At 45.9% G+C, this 19,802-nt stretch overlaps 1 protein-coding gene across 1 annotated transcript; it reads left to right on the forward strand.

The window, feature by feature from the left end:
* Positions 1–1,271: 1,271 nt before the first annotated feature.
* cd82b (CD82 molecule b) lies at positions 1,272–19,060 on the forward strand. Its single transcript, XM_031565290.2, has 9 exons — positions 1,272–1,384; positions 7,952–8,024; positions 9,413–9,485; positions 13,786–13,910; positions 14,806–14,880; positions 16,129–16,227; positions 16,419–16,601; positions 18,246–18,329; positions 18,885–19,060. The coding sequence occupies exons 2-9, from the start codon at positions 7,962–7,964 to the stop codon at positions 18,960–18,962; spliced, it is 780 nt and encodes a 259-aa protein (XP_031421150.1). The 5' UTR covers positions 1,272–1,384; positions 7,952–7,961; the 3' UTR covers positions 18,963–19,060.
* Positions 19,061–19,802: the final 742 nt, after the last annotated feature.

Here is a 19,802-nt window from a genome sequence, read left to right on the forward strand (position 1 = left end):
TGTTTTTTTGTGTCTTCACAGTTTGATTGACAGCCATCAGAGCCTCTTGATTATGGTGATGACTGTCACTGCTCTCAGCCATTGGATGTTGCATTTGTATGAGCCAGGTTGCTGCTTTTGATGTAGCACTATTATATAGAGTAGAAACGATACCGCAGCGACATAAGTGGTTTGTGTGCCAGTAAAATAACACATCCATGAGTTTTTATTTCTGATAATCAAAAACCAAATGACCAATGAAAATGCATGACATTATCTCAATATGCAGGACAAAGGGTCATTCGCTGTGCAGTAGGCCTACAACACAAAGCGGGACACCTGGTCACCCTAACTGTACATCAGTAATTGATATTCAATAGCTTAGGTCCCAAACTTAGTCACTATGCTGTCTGCGTCAAGTGTTGCTCTGGCTGCACAGGTTTACCAGGCAGGAAGTCCTGACTCCTGCGGATGATCAGTCATCACTCTTAAGTCATACCTGTGAGCCTACACCGCATTTTATAAACAGGTTTACAAAACATGTCTGCACAAATTGTGGAGGTTGATCACAGTATTGTCACCACACACAGCCACAAATCACAATAAGCCAAACAAGCTTAGACTGGTTGTAAAAAGACAGGCACGCATAATTACTTTACAGTGTGACTGTTTTGGCAAAATGTGCAGCCTAATTGTAAGTCTAGAGGTGGTTTGTGTGCATCAAAAGACCACAATTACATAAGACAAATAACGTCTTAAGATAAAAGTTGCAAAATCACTAATGCTTTAACGAGCTAGAATAAACAGACAGAGAAAGAACTCCCATTAATTTATGAAGAACGCTACATCCTGTTCTGCACAGATGTTCTTTTGTGTGACTAATCCATATAAATCAGTGATACAAAAAAAACATTGCTGTCTGTACATTTAACTTTTGCAAGGGGTTGTGTTAAGGTTCATCTAGTGTATTTCTACCCAAACAGTAAGTATTATTAGACCCTCAAATTAACATGATATTTTCAGTTGTAGCCTACTCCACTTTTCAAGCAACTGAAGAATTAACCCCTCAAGTAACCTACAATTTAGAATTTCTTCGAAAGAAGTAGGCTAGGAGAGCTCTTTCAGGACAGGGAACAAACATATAATCTCACTTTTCATAATGTAGCGAATTTGCTGAATGACTAATTTAAAGTGATTGAAGTCAGTGAACCACCTTAAAGTTACACAGCATGAGCTAGGAAAGGGTTAATACGTCTAGCCGCGCACAGGGGAGGGGGTGTAGGGGGGGCAGAACGCTTTCCCATGCTTTGCTCCGTGTAATCCTGACACTCATTACAAGTACATTGAGACAGACAGAAGGCCGAAGAGTATTGTCAAAGTTTTGTTCCTTTTTTAAATAACGAACGTAAGTACAGAGTTTTCTTTGTCTTTCTGAAACTTGATATCCTGAACCATATGAAAACGTCACAGCTAAGATAAATGTTGCACCTCTTTGTCTGTAAGATGGTAACGTTAGCGCTATAAAACGTTAGGCAAATGCTGACTGTAATGTGAAAAGTTAGATAACTTTAGCCAACGAAACGTCAAGCAAGGTTAAGAAGTAAACCTTAACTTCAACGGAAGTTAAGCTAGCTAACTAACTGTTAATGTTGTATAACAAACAATGAATTGCTTTTCTGTTTCTGCTGTGTTTTTTTTTATATATGCATATATATTTATATATATATATATAAAGTGTCATGCCTGTTATTCAAGCATAACCAGTGAAAGGACCATGATCTGTTACCGTTACCAGTCAAATTCAGTACAGGTGCCAAGTTCCTCTAAGTCACTGTAAATTAGGCTACGTCAGACCTCAAGTTTGGTTTGCTGTTTCGGCAACTTGTTTAAATAACGTTTAGTTTTCTTTTACCACCGAGACCATTCACTAGATGTCATTGAGAAAGGTGACCTTAATAATGAAAATGAAAGTCTAACTTAGGTTCGCTTGTGCCAGCTTTATTGCTGTCCTAAAGGGCTAACAGTGTGCCGTGCTAGCTTACCTATCTTTGCTATGAGCTCACTTGCTTTCAGTAACGGTGGATTGTGAAGCTTACCTTTCAACTTTGCCAGAAAATCAAACTAATTATCCCACGTTTTCAAACTTGTCTATTTCCCATGGCACGGTTAAAGGGGTACCAGTCAATACTAGCTAAATCAATAAAACATTAGTTGCAATAACTCAGTTCACCTTACTTGCTGTTAAGAATCTAACCATGGGATGGCCACAAAGCATTGCTATTGTAATGGTTGTTATTTATCCTCTGTGAGAAGTGTTTTCAACACTGGTGATGAATCTGAGAACTTTTGGCATTGGTTCACTGTCGCCATTGTCTGGTTCATCGTACACCTGTCCTTGGCAAATTAATCTCGTCAATTAATTCATCAAGTCTTTATTGGACTGTAAACTGTCATTGCCCGCTCTGGATTCAAAGCCTCAACTAGTGGACATAATCCATTCACACGTTTTGCCTTAAAAGTAATGTTATAGTCCTATTTTTTAAATACCTGTTCACACAGGTAATTGTTCCACATTTGAGAATCAACATCCTACCAGTGATTCAGACTTCTCTTAACATGATCTCATTTAAGGGATTCCCCACTGTTCATTTTCAGTTTTCTTCTGAGGTTTCAGCAGTCAAAGTGAACGCTTTTTCACCTCAGCTGGGTGGGCATGCTATCAGAACATCCCAAAGGAAAGTCCCTGTTGCCATGTGTTCGGTTCTCAGTATCCCTCCCCCCTTGGTTCTCCCTACCGTTTTTTTCTTTCATTTTCATTTTCTTCCTCTTCTCTCTTTCTCTTTTCTTTTTTCTAGGCAGTAAGCACACTGTGAGCAAGTGGGTCAGTTTTCACTCTCCTTTTTGTGCCAAATCGGAGATAAATGTCCCCGCTGTCTCAGTGAAGCCCAGCATATGGCCACTCGCTCCCTCTCACCTCTGAAAAATTGATCGGGCTGCTGAAAAATTCAGCCCACAGCATAAGGACGCTGTAGTTTGGGCAAATCTCACCCGCTGTCGCCCGATAAGTGGTCCCCCGGTCACACGGACTGCTTAGTATAATTCCCTCATGGCCCCCCGCAGACCTCTCTGCGCCCAAACAAAGGGCCTAATCTGGGGAATCTCGTCTGCCCACCCACCCCCCTGCCTAATGCTGCCGCTGAGTGGTGTGGCCGAAGGGCCACTTGGGTGATCTCTCAAGCACACGCTGGTATCGTGCGGGCTTCCTGTCTTACTCTTTTCACTGTTGCCTTGACCATTAGAACAATGCTGTGCTGATTCTGGTGGGAATGACCGGTTGGAACTTGAGTTTAGTTGGATGTGTCAGATAAGTCCAAGTCAGCTGCACCAGCTGACCGTTCTCATCTTTGGGGGGAAAAGAGGGAGAGTTCAGGAAGGGTGAAGCATGAGATTGTTTATCCTCTCGAGTGGGCCACACATTTCATTGAGAAACGATGGATATTTAGTGTATTTTGTGCTGTGAAACTGTTTAAGGAAAGCAGATCCCTCCATTTTTGATTGTTAGTGCTTTGGTGCTGTTCCTGAATTTCTGCTGTCGTCCTGTGGATTGGTTAGCCTGTGTTTTAATTGTCAGACCAAGCTGTCTGATGGGATCCGTCTGGCCTCTAATTACAACACCCCATCCTCAGTTTCCCTTACTTGAGCAGATTAGGAAGAAGACTTCCTCAAACCATTTCTGTGATCCTGGATTAAATTTCAGGTCCTCTGACCTTTTAGTAAGCATCTTTGGGAAAGCAGACCCAGTTACAGGCCTATTCCTTTCGGTGCTGTTGTTAAGCTTGCTTTGGGTGTGTTCAGATTCCCTTTTGTCCTGTGCTAAAAAGCCTAGGAGAAGGCGTCCTTTGTTTGGTGTGTTTTCGAGTGTGTGCGTGAGTGAGGGGAGAATGGGGTAGCATGCCGTTACTTTGGGTAGAGACCAGGAGGGGTAATGGCAAACTCATTGGGGGGGGGGGGATTTGGGGTGAAATGGGTATTGTGGTTGGGTGTCCTGTGCAAAATCTGCAAGTTTGGACAGCACCAACATTTGAAATGGTTCGATTAGTAGTAGTAGAATACTGTTAATGTATAGAATTTAGTGCTTCATTCCATAGGAAGAATGGCCACACTGTGTGTCACTGTTTTTCAGCCCGCTGCATTCATGTATAGCATAGGCCAAGTTCAGGTCCAAGTGGCACCTGTGGATCTGATTTTACAGTTATGATTACTGAGATCCCATTTAGAAAAGAAAGAAAAACACTGGCCATGTTATCATAGAAAGGGGAAGTATCAACGTCTGTGGAGAGAACTTTGACCCTATTTTTAGAATCCTCCCGTTGTAACCAGCTGTGTTACCTGGTTGCGTTTTTTGTTCGCAACTGTCTTACCCAAGTTTTTATCAGAGTTCGAAAGTAAGTTCTCTCATCAGACAGGAGAAGTAGTCATAACCTTATCACCAAAGAGCTGTTGTGTTGTATCAGTGCTAAAGAAATAAAAACAGAAATCATTTACACTCACACACACACACACACACACACACACACACACACACACACACACACACACACACACACAGATTTCTATGCCTATATTGTAAAGTCTTCTTTTATTAAAAAATTAATGACTTGCTGTGTATCACCAGCAAAGAATCATAACAAGACACCTTCTATAGGAAACATCAGTTAAAGCAAGGATTGAAGAAATTGGTCCCCCTAAGGAGGAGGCAGTCTCCGGTGTGTCTGATGACGTTTGGCAAATTATACACCCATGTTTGCTACTGAAGCACAGGTTTTCTGTGGTACCTCCTTATTTTGGCTCCCCTGTTTACCTTTGGTATTTGTTTCTCCACAGAGACCAAGGATGGTCTTGCACTTGGCAGATGCCAGAAGAGAAAACCTTGAGTCTCTTATTTAGACTGTATGGTGTTTGCGCTCTCATATTTCCTGACTGTTGCATATAACCACATCCAGCCGTTACATTTCTCAACTGATGTTGATGTTAATAGCTGCCAGACATTTGTTGTGCATTTTGAGTTGTGCTGAGTGCTGCCTATTTTGGTAAAGAGACATCCTTTGAGCCAAAAAGAAGTCCAATTGAGCACACATGGAATGAGTCAAGTCTCACAAAGAGTGATCTTTCTTGTTTTGCCCCTCTACACCCACTGCCTTTTAATTATTATTTATTCATAGGGCCTTTAGAGAAAGAAAAAACAGGGTGGGTCACATCCTTAGCAAACACAGATACACACACACACACACACAAACCCATTATCTTGGGTATTCATTTCATATATGGTGCTGACATGTTTCAACAAAGCTGTGTTCCACCGAGCCTTGTGAATGCAAAGTGAAAGGAATAGTGGAGCAGCAGGCTTGGAGTGCCGGATCTTTGAGTTGGCCGTGTGTTGCGTGTGTGACGCGGCACCCCTTCCTTATTAAGGGAAAGAGGATTACTTTGTGTGCCGTGGCTCCACCGTAGCCCATTACAACCTCTGCAGTTGATATTTCAGCATTCCCCCTAGGACTGCAATCAGTCAGTCTGCCACTGCTTGGCACTATTAACCAGCCCCCCACCCCCATGCCGCAGCAAGTACGGTTTCCCAGTTACACAACAAAAAAAAAAATTGTTCCATGACATGATCTCAGCTATTAAACACAAGTTAGCGTGTTCTTGTAGTGGTCCCTTTGAGCCTCAAATAGACCATAAACAGGACTGTAAAAGAGCCTTCACTGTAGCTGAGGTCTGTTGCGGGGCCTCTTATACGTATGTGTGATGACAGTTGTGTGCTTGACCACAGCCTCCTCTCTTGTGGCAACGTTAACTGCCTCCAGCTCTGTCTTAGAAAACTGCCTCCCTCTATGAGCTGTGGTTGATTTGTTCGATAAAAACATCACGCACACAGCTGTACACACAGACATCTCTAGGCTGTACTGCACCACAGTGCATTGGATAACTAGTAGGTAATGAAGAGGCTTTCACAAGTGTGCAGGATGCAGCTCCAGCTAACTGCAGGTTCATTCACCCTGTAACTCCCCTGTAGGGAAACCATAACTATAACCAGAAGGACTGGAACGGAAACCATAACCACAAAACTGAAATCTTCTTTTGGACACAAATGTATTGTCTAGATCAGAGGTCTTCAACCGGGGGTCCGCGGAGGTACTGCAGGGGGTCCGCCAAATGATTTCATCTGAAGCATTTTTTTCCCTCTTCCAAAAATGTACAACGTCCAAAAGACTACATAAACATAAACTGAACGTAAAAATTGCTTTCTATTCCATAAAAATAATACACAGGCTACCCATGAGTCTCCAGGCGATCATTTGATCATAATGGCAACATATGCACTTTTAGCTACATTTAGCTATCTGGTGCCAAAAGACGTTACCTGCCATAACCATACAATTTGAAATAATTGATCGTTTGTAATTTCTCGGAACAAAAGTTCCTCGTCAGACACCACTGATGGCGGTTCAGATGATCTACCTTCAGAGGATGCCAACATGAACAGCCAAAAGCGCAAACGGGAGAAGACAGGTAAATATTCAGAGAATTATCTGAAGTTTGCCTTCACCTACAAAGAGACCGATGGTGAATAATTAGCAGTGTGCGTGGTTTGCTCTTCCGTGCTATCAAACGAAACTATGAAACCATCAAAGCTGCAACGACACTCAAAGACAACCCATGCTCACTTGAAAGAAAAAAACATTTAATATTTCCCGTTTAAAATCTTTTGAGGGCCAGCAGACCTTGATGAGACAATCAGCCAAAGTGTGCGAGCTAGCTTTAAAAGCCTCTTATCAAGTTACGTGTCGCTCAGACCAAACAGCCATACATAATTGTATAATATAATAACGTTTAATATTGACAACAGCTAGTGATATGTGCAAAACAATGTTTGGGAAGGATGAGTACGTAAAAAACTGAAAAGCATCCCAATGCCCGCCCTATTGAATTGAATTGGCAGCTGATGTGAGGGCACTATTAGTCGCAAAACTCCCGAAGGCATATTATTTTGCAATACAATTAGATTAATCCACCGATGTGTCAAACGAAGCTCAGCTTTTAGCTTTTTTGTGATTTGTCGACCAAAATGAGATGCAGGAGGAATTTCGATTCTGTAAGCAGCTGCCTGGAGGTAAAAAAAAGTTCAGAGATTCGACAATTTTTTCCATGAACATGGCCAAAATGTGTCGCGATGTGCACAGACGGTGCAAGAGCCATGTATGACGCACTGCATGCTTCATAGGGAGAATGTCGTTGCCAAAGACATGAATGATGAATTCTCAAACGTCAGATCTCTCACTAGGTATGAGATATTTCATCCATACTTAAGCTTCTCAAGCTACTCAATTCTTTGTCCCTCCCTAATTGAATATAGAGTGACGACTAACTGTAATGTCAATAATAAACAGAATAAATTGAAACTAGTTGTGTCACAGATTATTTGTAATTCTGTTCAAACATGTGTAGGGAAGTGTGTGTGTGTGTGACTGACACTTAGTTCCAAATAAATTATATGAATATAAGGCCCAAATTTGGGGCGGCGGGGGTGGGGGTCCCTGCTCAGCGTCTCTCTCAGCCAAGGGGTCCTTGGGCTGAAAAAGGTTGAAGACCCCTGGTCTAGATAAGTTGCCATGCCTGCCATTGGCTGACAGTGAATGTTGAGGAATGGTTTATATGTAATACTGATATGTTTTTCTAATGAATGAAACTACTTGCAGTGACTGTCTCTATATTTGGTTGTCAGTTGAAATCACATTAGTTGTTCTTGCCAAAAGAGGCTGAGGGCTCCTTCCGTGTGAGGCTTCTGACATGCCTCTGTCTGATGTCACAACTCCATATGGACTCAAAGTGTGTTCTAAATCTTTTTTTTTTTTTTTACACAAGTTTCGCTGTATTTCAGCTACGTTCATCAACTTTTGACTCTCATTTCCAGAGGCGTTACCATGGGGAAGGGGTGCATCACGGCCACCAAGTACTTCCTGTTCCTGTTCAACCTCCTCTTTTTTGTGAGTATGCACACACATCTTCACACACCTTCACACATCCCTACTTCACTGAAGCTATATGACTCCCCATCAGTTCTCCTTTCGTCTGTGAAGACTGCATGCTGTGCACTTGTGCAATGTCCCAGCCCCTGATTCTATCAGTTTCACTTATGAGCCAGTTTTTTTTTAGTAAAATGAGTATGGCGTAGTTTGACTATCCGCAGTTCCAGGCAGCAAGTATTTGCATATCACTGCTTTTCCGCTTATGCTCCCTCCACTCTCTTCTTCCATGGCCACATACTTCCACTCGGACATGCCTGACCACACAGCAGCTGTTTGCACTGACCGGAATATTTCAGGAATACACTACATACTTCATAAGTGGGTCAGACTCAAGTAAGGGCCTCTGTTCAGAGAGGAAACACTAAACACTGTGCACACTGTGCACGCTGTGCATGCCTAGGTGACTTCCAGAGAAGTTTCTGGTTAGACGTGTGTGGGAAGTGTGGACTGCATGAGCCCCTTAATGACTGCTCTGAGAAGCTGTGTGATGATGAGGTCTCTCTCTCTCTCTCTATCTGGAGCTCATTAGTTGTGTGTGTGTGTGTGTGTGTGTGTGTGTGTGTGTGTGTGTGTGTGTGTGTGTGTGTGTGTGTGTGTGTGTGTGTGTGTGTGTGTGTGTGTTTGTGTGAGGTGGTGAATCTCTCAGATCTCGGCTCGCTGCGTTTCTGAGCAGGGCCCTTTAATTAGTTAGCAGGCCTCCACCGCTGCTACCGCTCGAGTTCTTGCTCTTTCCACACAGTCACTCCGCCTCCCTCCTCCCCTGGTCCCCAGAGCTGCCTGAGCCTCGACCTGCCCACTGCAGACCACAGGAGAGCTGTCCACACTCAGACATCTGCGACTGCCCCTCGGGCCAAAACCTCTGTCTGAGAAGCGCCCTATTTAGAGACAGCTCTCCTCTCATTAACCCATTAGTCCCAGCAGGAAAGAGTAGCCCAGCGTACCGATGATGGTTGTCAGTGAGCATCTGCGAGACAGACAGGAACTCTAGCAAGAGTTATTAAATTGTATATGGTGAAGCTGTGCAGAGGGGAGGAGAGGAAAACTATGGAGGTTAGGAGTGGAGAGTGTTGGAAAGGCAAGTGAACAAAATAGTGCTGCTGAGTTAGTTAGTGAAGAGTTACACGCAGTTGTGGCATCAGTGCCAGTCATGTGGCCTTGCCCTGCTGAGAGAAGACCTGATCAGTCCCAGATGTGTTGGATAGGCTCTCTCACACACACACACACACACACACACACACACACACACACACACACACACACACACACACACTCCCACACAAACAAGAACAGCCAAACACATTCTTTTGTAGTAATTTATTTCTTTGTTGTTCTCTTCCCTTTGCTAGCTGTTTGGAGCACTGATCATGGGCTTTGGGCTGTGGATCCTGCTGGATAACCAGAGCTTCATCGCTGTGCTGCGTAAGTACCCAAAATAAGTTTTCGTCTTCTCTGTTCTCTGTATCTTTGGTGTACGGCACAACAGTCGGAACTGGACAGTATCATCTAGAGTCAAAGGCTGCAGTAGTTCCTGCTAAACCGGCCCCCCCCCCCCCCCCCCCCTTCTACAAAATCCATCCCACTGCATCTAATCCTCCGTGCCTCTCTGCCGCTGGTCCCCAGGGAAGAGGGGCTGTAAAACCCGAAGGATGTGAGCAATAAACCCAAAATATGAGCCCACAGACGAGAAACTGTGAGGCTGTCCCTTCCCACCGAGAGGGAAAGCAGGTCACAGGTCTGGCCCGGGGATTGGACAGGAAGAGCTGCTGTCTGCTAAGCGTCTCCTCAGCAGGCCCCTCTTCAAAGACCACTAACTCAGCGGCTCTCCCTGTGGGACGCCGGCGCGACGCGGCGCGACGCGGCCCGTCACATCTCTGCTGACTTACTCTAGAAAGGGCTGCCTTCCTCTTCAATACGACATTTCCTTTTTTTTTACGGCTGTGCACTTCTTCTTCTAGCTGCTCTTATGTGTCGTGTTTGCCTAGCACGTTGTGAGGGACTGCTATGCGGGTGTGAATGTTTGTATGTGTAACAGCATTCTCTACAACCCACAGTCAGGGTTTTTTGCGAAGGCTCTGCTCGCAGTGCGAACCGCCCCCTGCGTATGGTGTGAAATCAGCCCTCGCCATCTCCCTGCTGTGGTGTTTCCATTGCAGCTGGGGGAGATGTCTCTTGACGGAAAGTACAGTTAGGTGGTAGAGAAGTCCGTCTCCGAGTACACCCTACACATTTTCTCACTCACTCTCTCTCTCTCTCTCTCTCTCTCTCTCTCTCTCTCTCTCTCTCTCTCTCTCTCTCTCTCTCTCTCTCTCTCTCTCTCTCACACACACACTGAGTCAGGGGCTGAGAGTAAAAAAGAAAATGCGAAATACCCTCGAGAGTGTCTGTATCTCGGTCACATCATAGTAGAGCTCAATGCTGACAAGAAGGTATTTGACTTCACAGGGCAGGAAAAAGTGCTTTCTTTTATCCCCTCCCTTTTTCTTTTCCCTTTTACGTCACCACCGCCCCCCACCCCCTGTCCCCCCGGCTAGCTGAAGCTGGTTTTGGTGGACTTGCCTTATTTTTTATTTATTTTTTATCTCTCCATGTTCCACAGTGACGGGCTCCAACAGCTGAATTTATTCAGCCTGGCCCTGCCCTGCTGGAATCCAGGAGAAGTGGATGGAAACTTGCATAAATCTCCCTGATTTATAATAAATGCTTCCAATGTGTTCGGCGCAGATGGAGCACAGCCCAAAGCAGTAGTTTGCTGAGACGAATCGGGTGTATGAATGATTCTTTAGAGTTTCGTTTGGCAACTCTGTGCACCCTGGATGTCATTTGCAACCCCCCCCCCCCACACACACACACACACTCCTTCCCATCTTTCAGAGCACCTTCTATGTAAGTCATTATTAAACTAATGTAATATGGACCGTTTGAAACTGAATATGAGACGGAAGACTATCCGTTAAGGTGTTTGTTTTTTGAAGAGACTTGGAAAGTCTCTGAAAATATCTCTATTTATGCCGGATGTCCTTGAGGAGTTAACAAATGAGTGACATTTTGACCAAAGCGCAGAAGAATTTGAGCCGCTTACCAAACGGCTCATCCTTTTGTCTCTCGTTTCCCTCCATTCTCCCTTTTCTCGTAAATCGTTGGAAGAGGATAGCCGTTGCTGGACCGCATCCAGCCTTGCCGTGGAGTCTGCTTATCTGGTTTGTCTTGGCCCGTCTCGTCCTGACCGTTGCCGAAGCCCCATTGTTTTTGCGATCCACCAGTCCCTCTAGAGATGGCTGGGAACCCGCTGGCTCACGTCCAGCCCTGCCCTTGATACCTGGAGGATGAACTCCCCTCCCCCTGCTTTCTCAGAGGTCCCCACCCCAGTGCGCTCCCAGCCTGGGCGGGTCGCTGGCTCTGGCGTGGGGCTCCTGTGTGGGTCTCCTGCGTGGGTCTCGTGTGTCCAGCTCTGCGTGAGCAGGCCTGTTTGTTTATTGACTCTGGAGCTGGTCGCTCTGAAGTCCCTCGGAGGCTTTGTGGAAAACAGGATTTCTGTGTGTTTTCAGTTTCCAGCATGCGTGTTTCTTGTTCTCCTCGTCCCGCTTCTCTGCCGCTCATATTAATAGAGCATTTCACAACAGCTGCCTCTGCTCTATTTAAAGGAGCCTTTTCTTTCTCTCTCTCTGTCTTTTTTTTTTTTTTCTCTTTTTGCTATTTCTGAGGTTCCCTCCCTAGTTTGCTATTGTTCAGTGACCCTGGGAGCATATTTATCCCAGCTGAGGAAAATGTCAGAATGATTTCTTCTGTTCAAATACATGTAGTCATTTTTGTGGAGGAACAGGAGACTTGAGGGAGGTGTCAACATGAACCGCTGGGCATCTATGGAGGTCAAGTGTGCTTCTGAAAGACATTTCACTTGTATTGTGTGAAACCCTATAGACACTGAGTGCCATTGCCATGTTTAGGCTAGGCTCTATAAGGCTCAAAAATATGACAAAGTTGTCGGGCCTGTATGACAATTGTTTTTTAAGGAACATGTTCCTTCTGACCCTATATGGATGCAAAGGTTAATCTATGGAAATTCTAAGATGCATTTTGTCATAGTAGCTATGTTTATGTCAAACTGTCTGTGCACACCAGAGAGAAACTATTTTGGAATTCCATACCCGACCTAGATGGAAACTTGCCAAGTCAGAGAGAGGGAGAAAGTTGGGAGAGAGGGGAAGAGGGAGGAGAGGGTTTAGTGTTCAGTAGGAAAACACGAGCTGACCTCAGTGGAAAGATGTGATTTCACATTGTCATCTACAGATGCTGCCACATAGGAGGAAGTAGGAGTTTCAGCTTTCAAACCCTTATGCGTGGTGTGGCTTAAAAATATACTGAATGTGTTACAGATCTTATACATTACGAGGCCAGTTATGCTGACTACTTTTCATTGGCTCACATTTAGTTTGATGTCAGTTGGTACCCAAATATTCATTGGGTTGGGAACATGGAGGAAGCCAAAGTGAATCCGTGTTTGTTTTGAGGAACTCATGGTGGTACATGCAGTGGAGCAATTTATAGCCTGATCATGTGCTTCAAATCATCCCCTTGGCCTCCATACACACCCAGTGCTTAGCTCTACATATATATAGTCTGTGGTAGTAGGCTTTAGTAGTACCCTATGGCCTTAAATTATCAGAGGGACACAGATGTAGGCCTGTATATTCTTCTGTGTTTGTGTAAGAGAGTGGAAAAATGTGTGCTAGGTGGTCCTGTGCGTAGATAAAGATGTAATCAGTATGCAGACCTGCTTTCATTCTCCTTGGATACATTTGGATACTTGGATACATTTGAGTCTCTAGACTACACCCACACGTTAAATCTATGGCAAGAATAATATTTTTGTACAGTACGTGGCTATAATTATCAACGTCTCAATCTAACTTTTTACAGACATGCTTTCATAGGAGATTTTGCAAAGCCGTTTTGGACATGATTCAAATGATTCAAAACCTGACGGCTTGAACCGCCGTTTACATGAATACCTTAAAACAAGCTGTATGTGTAGTGTCTCAGCAGTGCTCCGTAGCAGTGCTTAAGTATCTGTGTGTGTGGAAGGCAGCAGAGGATTTGATGTGATTATGGGAGTTAGAGAGGAGCAGAAGAGTTCCAGAGAACGTCAGATTGCCTGGCCCTGTAGTGAGCGGTTTGGGACGGGGCCGACACCGTCCACTGCGCCAGGGCTGCTTTGGAGGAGGCACAGCAGGGCCCTCTGGAGATGCTCCAGGCGCGAGATAGCGGGAGTGAGAACCTGGCAAAATCCATAAAGTCTGGTGTCTGACTCCTCCGGCTCCTCCTCAGCCCCATCCTGTGTTAACCCCCCCCCTCCCCCGCACACCAGCATCCGGCCTGGAAGATGCGGTCCCATTGCTCCTCGCGCTGGCTTTCCTCACATCTATTCTTCTTCCTCCAGTCGGTTGTAAAACAGTACCTCCCGGGTTCCAAGCATGGCTCCACACCCGATGAGTGTGCTAATGTGTGCTTCACATTTTTGGTGCCTCTGGTTGCCAGTGCACACAAGAAATGATTAAAATCCAACACATGTCGAATAGGGTTGGGTTGTGCTGTAGATCTTTTGAGCCAGTTTTAGGCTTTATGTCAGTTAGACTCTTCAGGTAAGGGGGGTTAACCTCATCCTGTTGACATGGATTTCTCTCTCTCTCTCTCTCTCTCTCCCCCCCTCCCTCCTGTGCAGAGGAGGAGTCCAACACGCTGAAGGTGGCCTCCTATATGCTCATAGGTGTGGGCTCCCTCTCCATGCTCATGGGCTTCCTGGGCTGTGTCGGCTCCATCTACGAGATCCGTTGCCTCCTTGGGCTGGTGAGTACCCACACACACACACACACACACACACACACACATTCATTCATGCCGTCACAGACGTTTCAAGCTCGTAGCACAGCGCAGAGATGGATCTGTAGCCTTGAGAGGTTGGTGAGGGCAAAGGCTGATCTCCCCACAAGCGGATACTCAGTGAAGGATTGGCATCCTGTTCAAACAAGGTCACAAAGCCATGCGTGTATGAGTATGCGTTTCTCTCGGCAAAAAAAAGGGCTTTGCCTGTGGCTTCTTTAAGGCTTCGTGCTGGTGGATTTGTTGAGATGGGGGGGTTACAGGGATAAGCCCATGAGATTTAGGGGTCTGGGAGGGGAACTGATGGTGGATCAGTGTCCTTCAAAGGGTTAAACCCATCCCGGGGGTAAAGTGGGTGTAACGTTGAACTATTTGACCCATTTACCCAGCTGAATGGACCAGCTGTCAGCCCCTTGTGTAAAGAGTTGAGGAACCCCTCCCTTTAACCCCAAACATGTACAACTGTCTCTCCTAAGATCCTCTTTAAAAAAAAATAACACTATGTGTAGTGCATTTAAGGGTTAAATAGTGTGAGCTGCCGTCATTTATTAATGCCATGAACTTTCAATTGAATTTAGAGTTGAGGACTATAAATGGAATAAAAGCTTCCATCAGTGTATCAAAGTATTCCAATGCAACCCAGTGTCTCCCTGTCCCCTTAAAATTAACAAGATACTTTCCGAAAGGCCATAAATGTTATGCATCTCTGCGGGTAGCCACAGTGAAATTTCCCCATAACAGTTATCCTTGTGTTATCTTTTTTTTTTTTTTTTTTCAGCCATGCCACATCATGTCTCATTTTTAGTGCAGTGTTTTTTTTTTTTGTATTTATTTTTCACAACCACTCCCTCTGTGTTTACAGTACTTCACCTGCCTGCTGCTCATCCTCATCGCCCAGGTGACGGCCGGCGTGCTCATCTACTTCCAGCGGGACCTGGTGAGTGGCGTTGCCAGGGATGGAGGGTGGGGGGTGGGGGGGAGGTCGGAGGTTAAGGGGGGGGTGGGGTGTTGCATTCTGTCCACCGTCACACAGTTCCCCACTGCTTTTGGGGCAAAGGGCGGACTTGTGAAATGATGGTGGGAGGTCATATTTATAGAACGTGGGTGCAAGCGTCATTTCACACTGTGGTTTTCCCCTCCGTCAATGAGTGTAAACCCAACCTTAGAGATTTGCATGCATGCATGCAGGGTGGAAGGGGCAGGCGTTAATGTTTTTATGATGGTATAGTGCCCTCTCCAGGCAGAGGCTATTAGGGAATGAAACTAAACAAACCAAAGTATGAGCTGAAAATGGCAGGACATCTAAGCAATGTGAAAGCCATTTTCTAAGCCATCATTCTGCAGGGTGTGGCCAGAGCTGCTTTGAGTAGCGCATAATTGGACGATTCAACATCTCAGAACACGCTGGTTTGAGTTCCGTATGATTCTGCTTAACAACCTTCCACACTTCAACCGCACATTCGCTTGCACGCACACACACACACACACACACACACACACACACACACACACACCCTGGTGTGTTTACCATCAGCTCACATGATTGTATTCATGATGACTTGGCACATGGGCGAGGCAGCAGTTGTGGTTTGAACTTCCCTACCTCAGTAATTAGAGCTTACTCCTCACTCCCATTACCTGGAGGACCAGTCTTATGCAGACCAAGTGCCAAGCACAGACATGCTTCCTACACACACACACACTCACACATACACACACACACACACACACACACTCACACATACACACACACACACACACACACACACTCATTCACCGTGGTTATGATTCACCACAGGGCAGGGTGGCACTCTCTTTCTCCCAGGATAGGGCGAGGCTTCTAGCCAGCACACAAAGCCACTTAAGAGGGCTGCCCTTTCCAAGCCCCTTGCTGAACAGCTGCCAAATCTCAACTCCATGCCTTGACTTGACCCGTCCATGCTCTCACACCGGCATGCTACCCTTAGACAAGAGACAAGCAGATGGACACCATTAAGTAATGATGACTGCTGTTGTTCTGACAGTCTGTGAGATGTCTCCTGGAGTTTATGACTCAAAATAAGGCCGTATGTAGAAAATACAGCTCAAGGACAGCCGAATTATCTAAGGGACTTATCTTGTGATACTGTTGTCATAAGAAATTGCTTCCTTTCTAAAGCATTTGTTGTTTTCTCTTCTCTCTAAGCTGAAGCAAGAGATGGCCATCATCGTGAACAACATCACTGTGCACTACACGGGTGAGAACAAGACCGCCGACGTTGCCTGGGACTACATCCAGAAGACGGTGAGCACTCACTCCCTTTGTGTTTGTACTGAGCAGGATGTGTTGGGTGTCAGGCAGAGATTACCTCATGGTGATGTTATGGCGTTTTGACACAGATCTTTGCTCGTCCATATCGGCAACTAACCATGTGTCTCTCTCTCTCTCTCTCTCTCTCTCTCTCTCTCTCTCTCTGTCCCTCATTCTGTCTCTAGATCCAGTGCTGTGGATGGACAGACCCTGGAAACTGGACTGACAACATTAAGATAAAGAACAGCTCGGAGATACTGTATCCCTGCTCCTGCAGAAATGACAGCAGCAGCCCACAGCAGCCAGGGGACCTGCAGATGACAGGACTGTGTGAATCCCCGACCCCTCAGTGGCCAATCTACACTAAGGTACACAGCCAAAGTCAGCCCCCTTTGCATTCCACTGCCAGCCAGTGTACATCACTGATGCTATTGGATTTGATCAGTGCACCAGGATGGCTTCTCCACACCATTTTTGTGTGTGTGTGTGTGTGTGTGTGTGTGTGTGTGTGTGTGTGTGTGTGTGTGTGTGTGTGTGTGTGTGTGTGTGTGTGTGTGTGTGTGTGTGTGTGTGTGTGTGTGTGTGTGTGTGTGTGTGTGTGTGTGTGTGTGTGTGTGTGTGTGTGAACGGCACAAGGTAATTTTGAGTGGTTTAGGAGAACTGGCAGAAACCAACATCAGTGTTCAAACAAGATTAGAAGTGCTGGACAATAAGTGTTAAGTCAAGTCAAATGTATTCATAAAGCACATTTAAAAACAACTCACGTTGACCAAAGTGCTGTACAACCAGAGCAGGCAATCACAATAAAATATAGAATCAAGCTAAAACAGAAACAAAACACCCACAAAAGCATCAATACACACAGTGAAAGAGTACAAATCATCAAATCAGATCAGGAGGATCCAAACGCTAAAAAATAAAAGTATGTTTTGAGCCTGGACTTGAAAGAGTCAATAGAGGGGGCAGACCTAATAAAGAGGGGGATGCTATTCCACAGTCTAGGGGCTGCAACAGCAAAGGCACGGCCACCCCTGGATTTACAGTGGGGGAAATAAGTATTTGAACCCCTGCCGATTTCGCAAGTTTGGCCACTTGCAAAGAAATGTGTGATCTACAATTGTAATAGTAGGTGTATTTTAACAGTGAGAAACAGAATATCAACAAAAAAAATCCAGAAAACTGCATTTTATAACATTTATGACTTAATTTGCATTTGATGCAGAAAATAAGTATTTTCCCCACTGTAAGCTTAGGTGGCGGGACAGCCATGAGCCCCTAAGTTAGACGACCTGAGGGGCCTGGAGGTGGAATAAGGGGTTAAGAGGTCTGAGATGTAAGAAGGGGCCTGCCCTACAAGCTAGTTTCAATTATTTACACGCTTTGTGTCGTAGATCAGTAGCGGTGTAGTGGCTTTACACAGCCACTCTTACAGTTTGTTTTTGGCCAGGACTATGGTAGCCTGTACTATTGCCTTGCAAAGGTATTCTTAGTCTCTCCTTCATATCATTACGCGATATTTTAAGCACAGTAGAGTTTTTCGAGGCCGCTGCCCTTTCATAGTTCTCCTTATCACTCACAGCAGTCAGTCTAGCAAACAAAGACTGCATCCTTTCCTTTTCTGCAGCTCAGTCCGCCCCTCTTTTCTTGTGAGCAGTTGGCAGTGGTGTGTTCTAACAAGGTGGGGGTTATTGTGAATTTTGCCTTTCTGTTCCTGTGAGCCATGAGTTCATTTCAGTGTTTTCTCCCCTCCGTGTCCAAATGATTTTGTTCGTCTCTGGCCTGCACTGTTGTTCTTCCTCTCCGCTGCCTCGTCCAACAATAACAGTTGTGTTTGGAGAGGCTGGCGCACTGTCCACATAGGATCATCCCCTCATTCATCTCTCTCTCTCTCTCTCTCTCTCTCTCTCTCTCTTTTCTCTCTCTCTCTCTCTCTCTCTCTCTCTCTCTCTCTCTCTCTCGCTCTCGCTCTCGCTCTCTCTCTCTCTCTCTTTTCTCTCTCTCTCCCCCTCTAGGGTTGCATAACCAATGTGGAGGACTGGCTCCTCAACAACTGTGGAGTAATTCTGGGGATCTGCATCGGCGTGGCTGTGGTCGAGGTATGTGGATGTTTTGTGAAATGTGTATGTCGTCCGCCCCCTTATTACTGCGATGTTCTGCCTGCTCACCCTGCCACATAACTGTAATTACGTAGAGTTCTACAGAGACTCTTTTTAACCACTGCACACATTTGGCCTGCCTAGCAGAGGACCATTTTTAAAGCCTCAAACCATTCAAACCTCGGCGGCTTTGTTCTGCTTCATCCAGTGTTTCCCACAGAAAGGCTGTTTGTCGTGGGTGGACGCCTCCTGGCTGCATCCACCCGGGGCTGGCGTCCCAGCATTAGCATGCTCCGCTGGGTTTCCTTATTGATTGACACGACGCCACTACTAATCTTACAGCGCATGTAATCAGCCTCTGCGCAAGGCACTGATACCAGATCACTGTTATTGAGGCTCTTGTAGAGGAAGTGAAGCTAAACTTGAGTCGCAGGTTAGAGTTTGTAACACTAGCGGTTCACGCGAGTACGTGCTTGTGCTTGTGTTTGTTTGTGGTGGGTGTGTTTTGAGTGCTGTGTTTGCTCTGGTCCTGACTTGTTTTATTTCCCTCTCCAGCTCCTGGGAATGATCCTTGCCATGTGCTTGTGCAAGAGTGTCCTGCAGGAAGACTACACCAAAGTCCCCAGATACTAAGACTGTGGATGAAGGAGCCGTGCACCACGCATGCATGCACATGTACATACACACACACACACACACACACACACACACACACACACACACACACACACACACACACACGCACGCGCGCGCGCGCGCGCGCGCGCGCGCGCGCGCGCGCTCACTCACCAAACCACACACACTCTCGTATCCTAAAACACGCCGCAAGCTTTCCATCCTCCACACAAAAAAACAAGAATTCATGATTGCTCACCTCTTGATCTTAAGCTCTCTCTCTCTTACCCTTTCCCTTTGAATCATTTTCACTACATTGTGTGAGACACATACACACGTTTATTCTCATTTGTTTGAGAGGAATGTCTCTGAAAGAGGTACAGATTGTTTTATGCACACTCTGCTTGAAGCACTTGTAGAGAGAGCCCTTTGTGTTGTTCCTGACCTTTTAACAGGAGCACCAGTAGCTGACGTCTTGCAGTGATGGAGCCTTAGTGGGGGTGCATGGGCGGGCGGGCGGGCGGGCGGGCGGGCGGGCGGGCGGGCGGGCGGGCGGGCAGTATGTGTTATGGGGGATGGAAGGGGCATGGGGAAGGACAACTGAAGGACGTTCGCTCAGGTTTGTGCTGGATGGTGCGGGGTGGGGGTTGGGGTGGGGTCAGGAGGGTTGTGGTGTATCTACTGGATTAAGGCCAGGTCGTAATCTCCAGAACAGTTCAATAGCCCATAGGGTAGTCTTCATCTTCAGAGACTGCTGTCAGCCTGAAGCCTGTCGTGTCCAGTTGTCCTCCACCACAGTCTGTTCCTCCTCACGCCCCCCGCCCTGCACCATCCACATGATCTGCATGGTCATTTAGA

The sequence above is a fragment of the Clupea harengus genome, chromosome 3 (assembly GCF_900700415.2).
Source record: "Clupea harengus chromosome 3, Ch_v2.0.2, whole genome shotgun sequence".
Taxonomy (NCBI): domain Eukaryota; kingdom Metazoa; phylum Chordata; class Actinopteri; order Clupeiformes; family Clupeidae; genus Clupea; species Clupea harengus.

What these genes read in the sequence shown, in the direction of transcription:
- cd82b (XM_031565290.2), top strand. Translation starts at nt 7,962, where the DNA reads ATGGGGAAGGGGTGCATCACGGCCACCAAGTACTTCCTGTTCCTGTTC. An exon ending in TGTTCAACCTCCTCTTTTTT is followed by an intron (nt 8,025 to 9,412) that starts GTGAGTATGCAC and finishes TCCCTTTGCTAG; the next exon opens with CTGTTTGGAGCACTGATCAT. An exon ending in TCCGTTGCCTCCTTGGGCTG is followed by an intron (nt 13,911 to 14,805) that starts GTGAGTACCCAC and finishes CTGTGTTTACAG; the next exon opens with TACTTCACCTGCCTGCTGCT.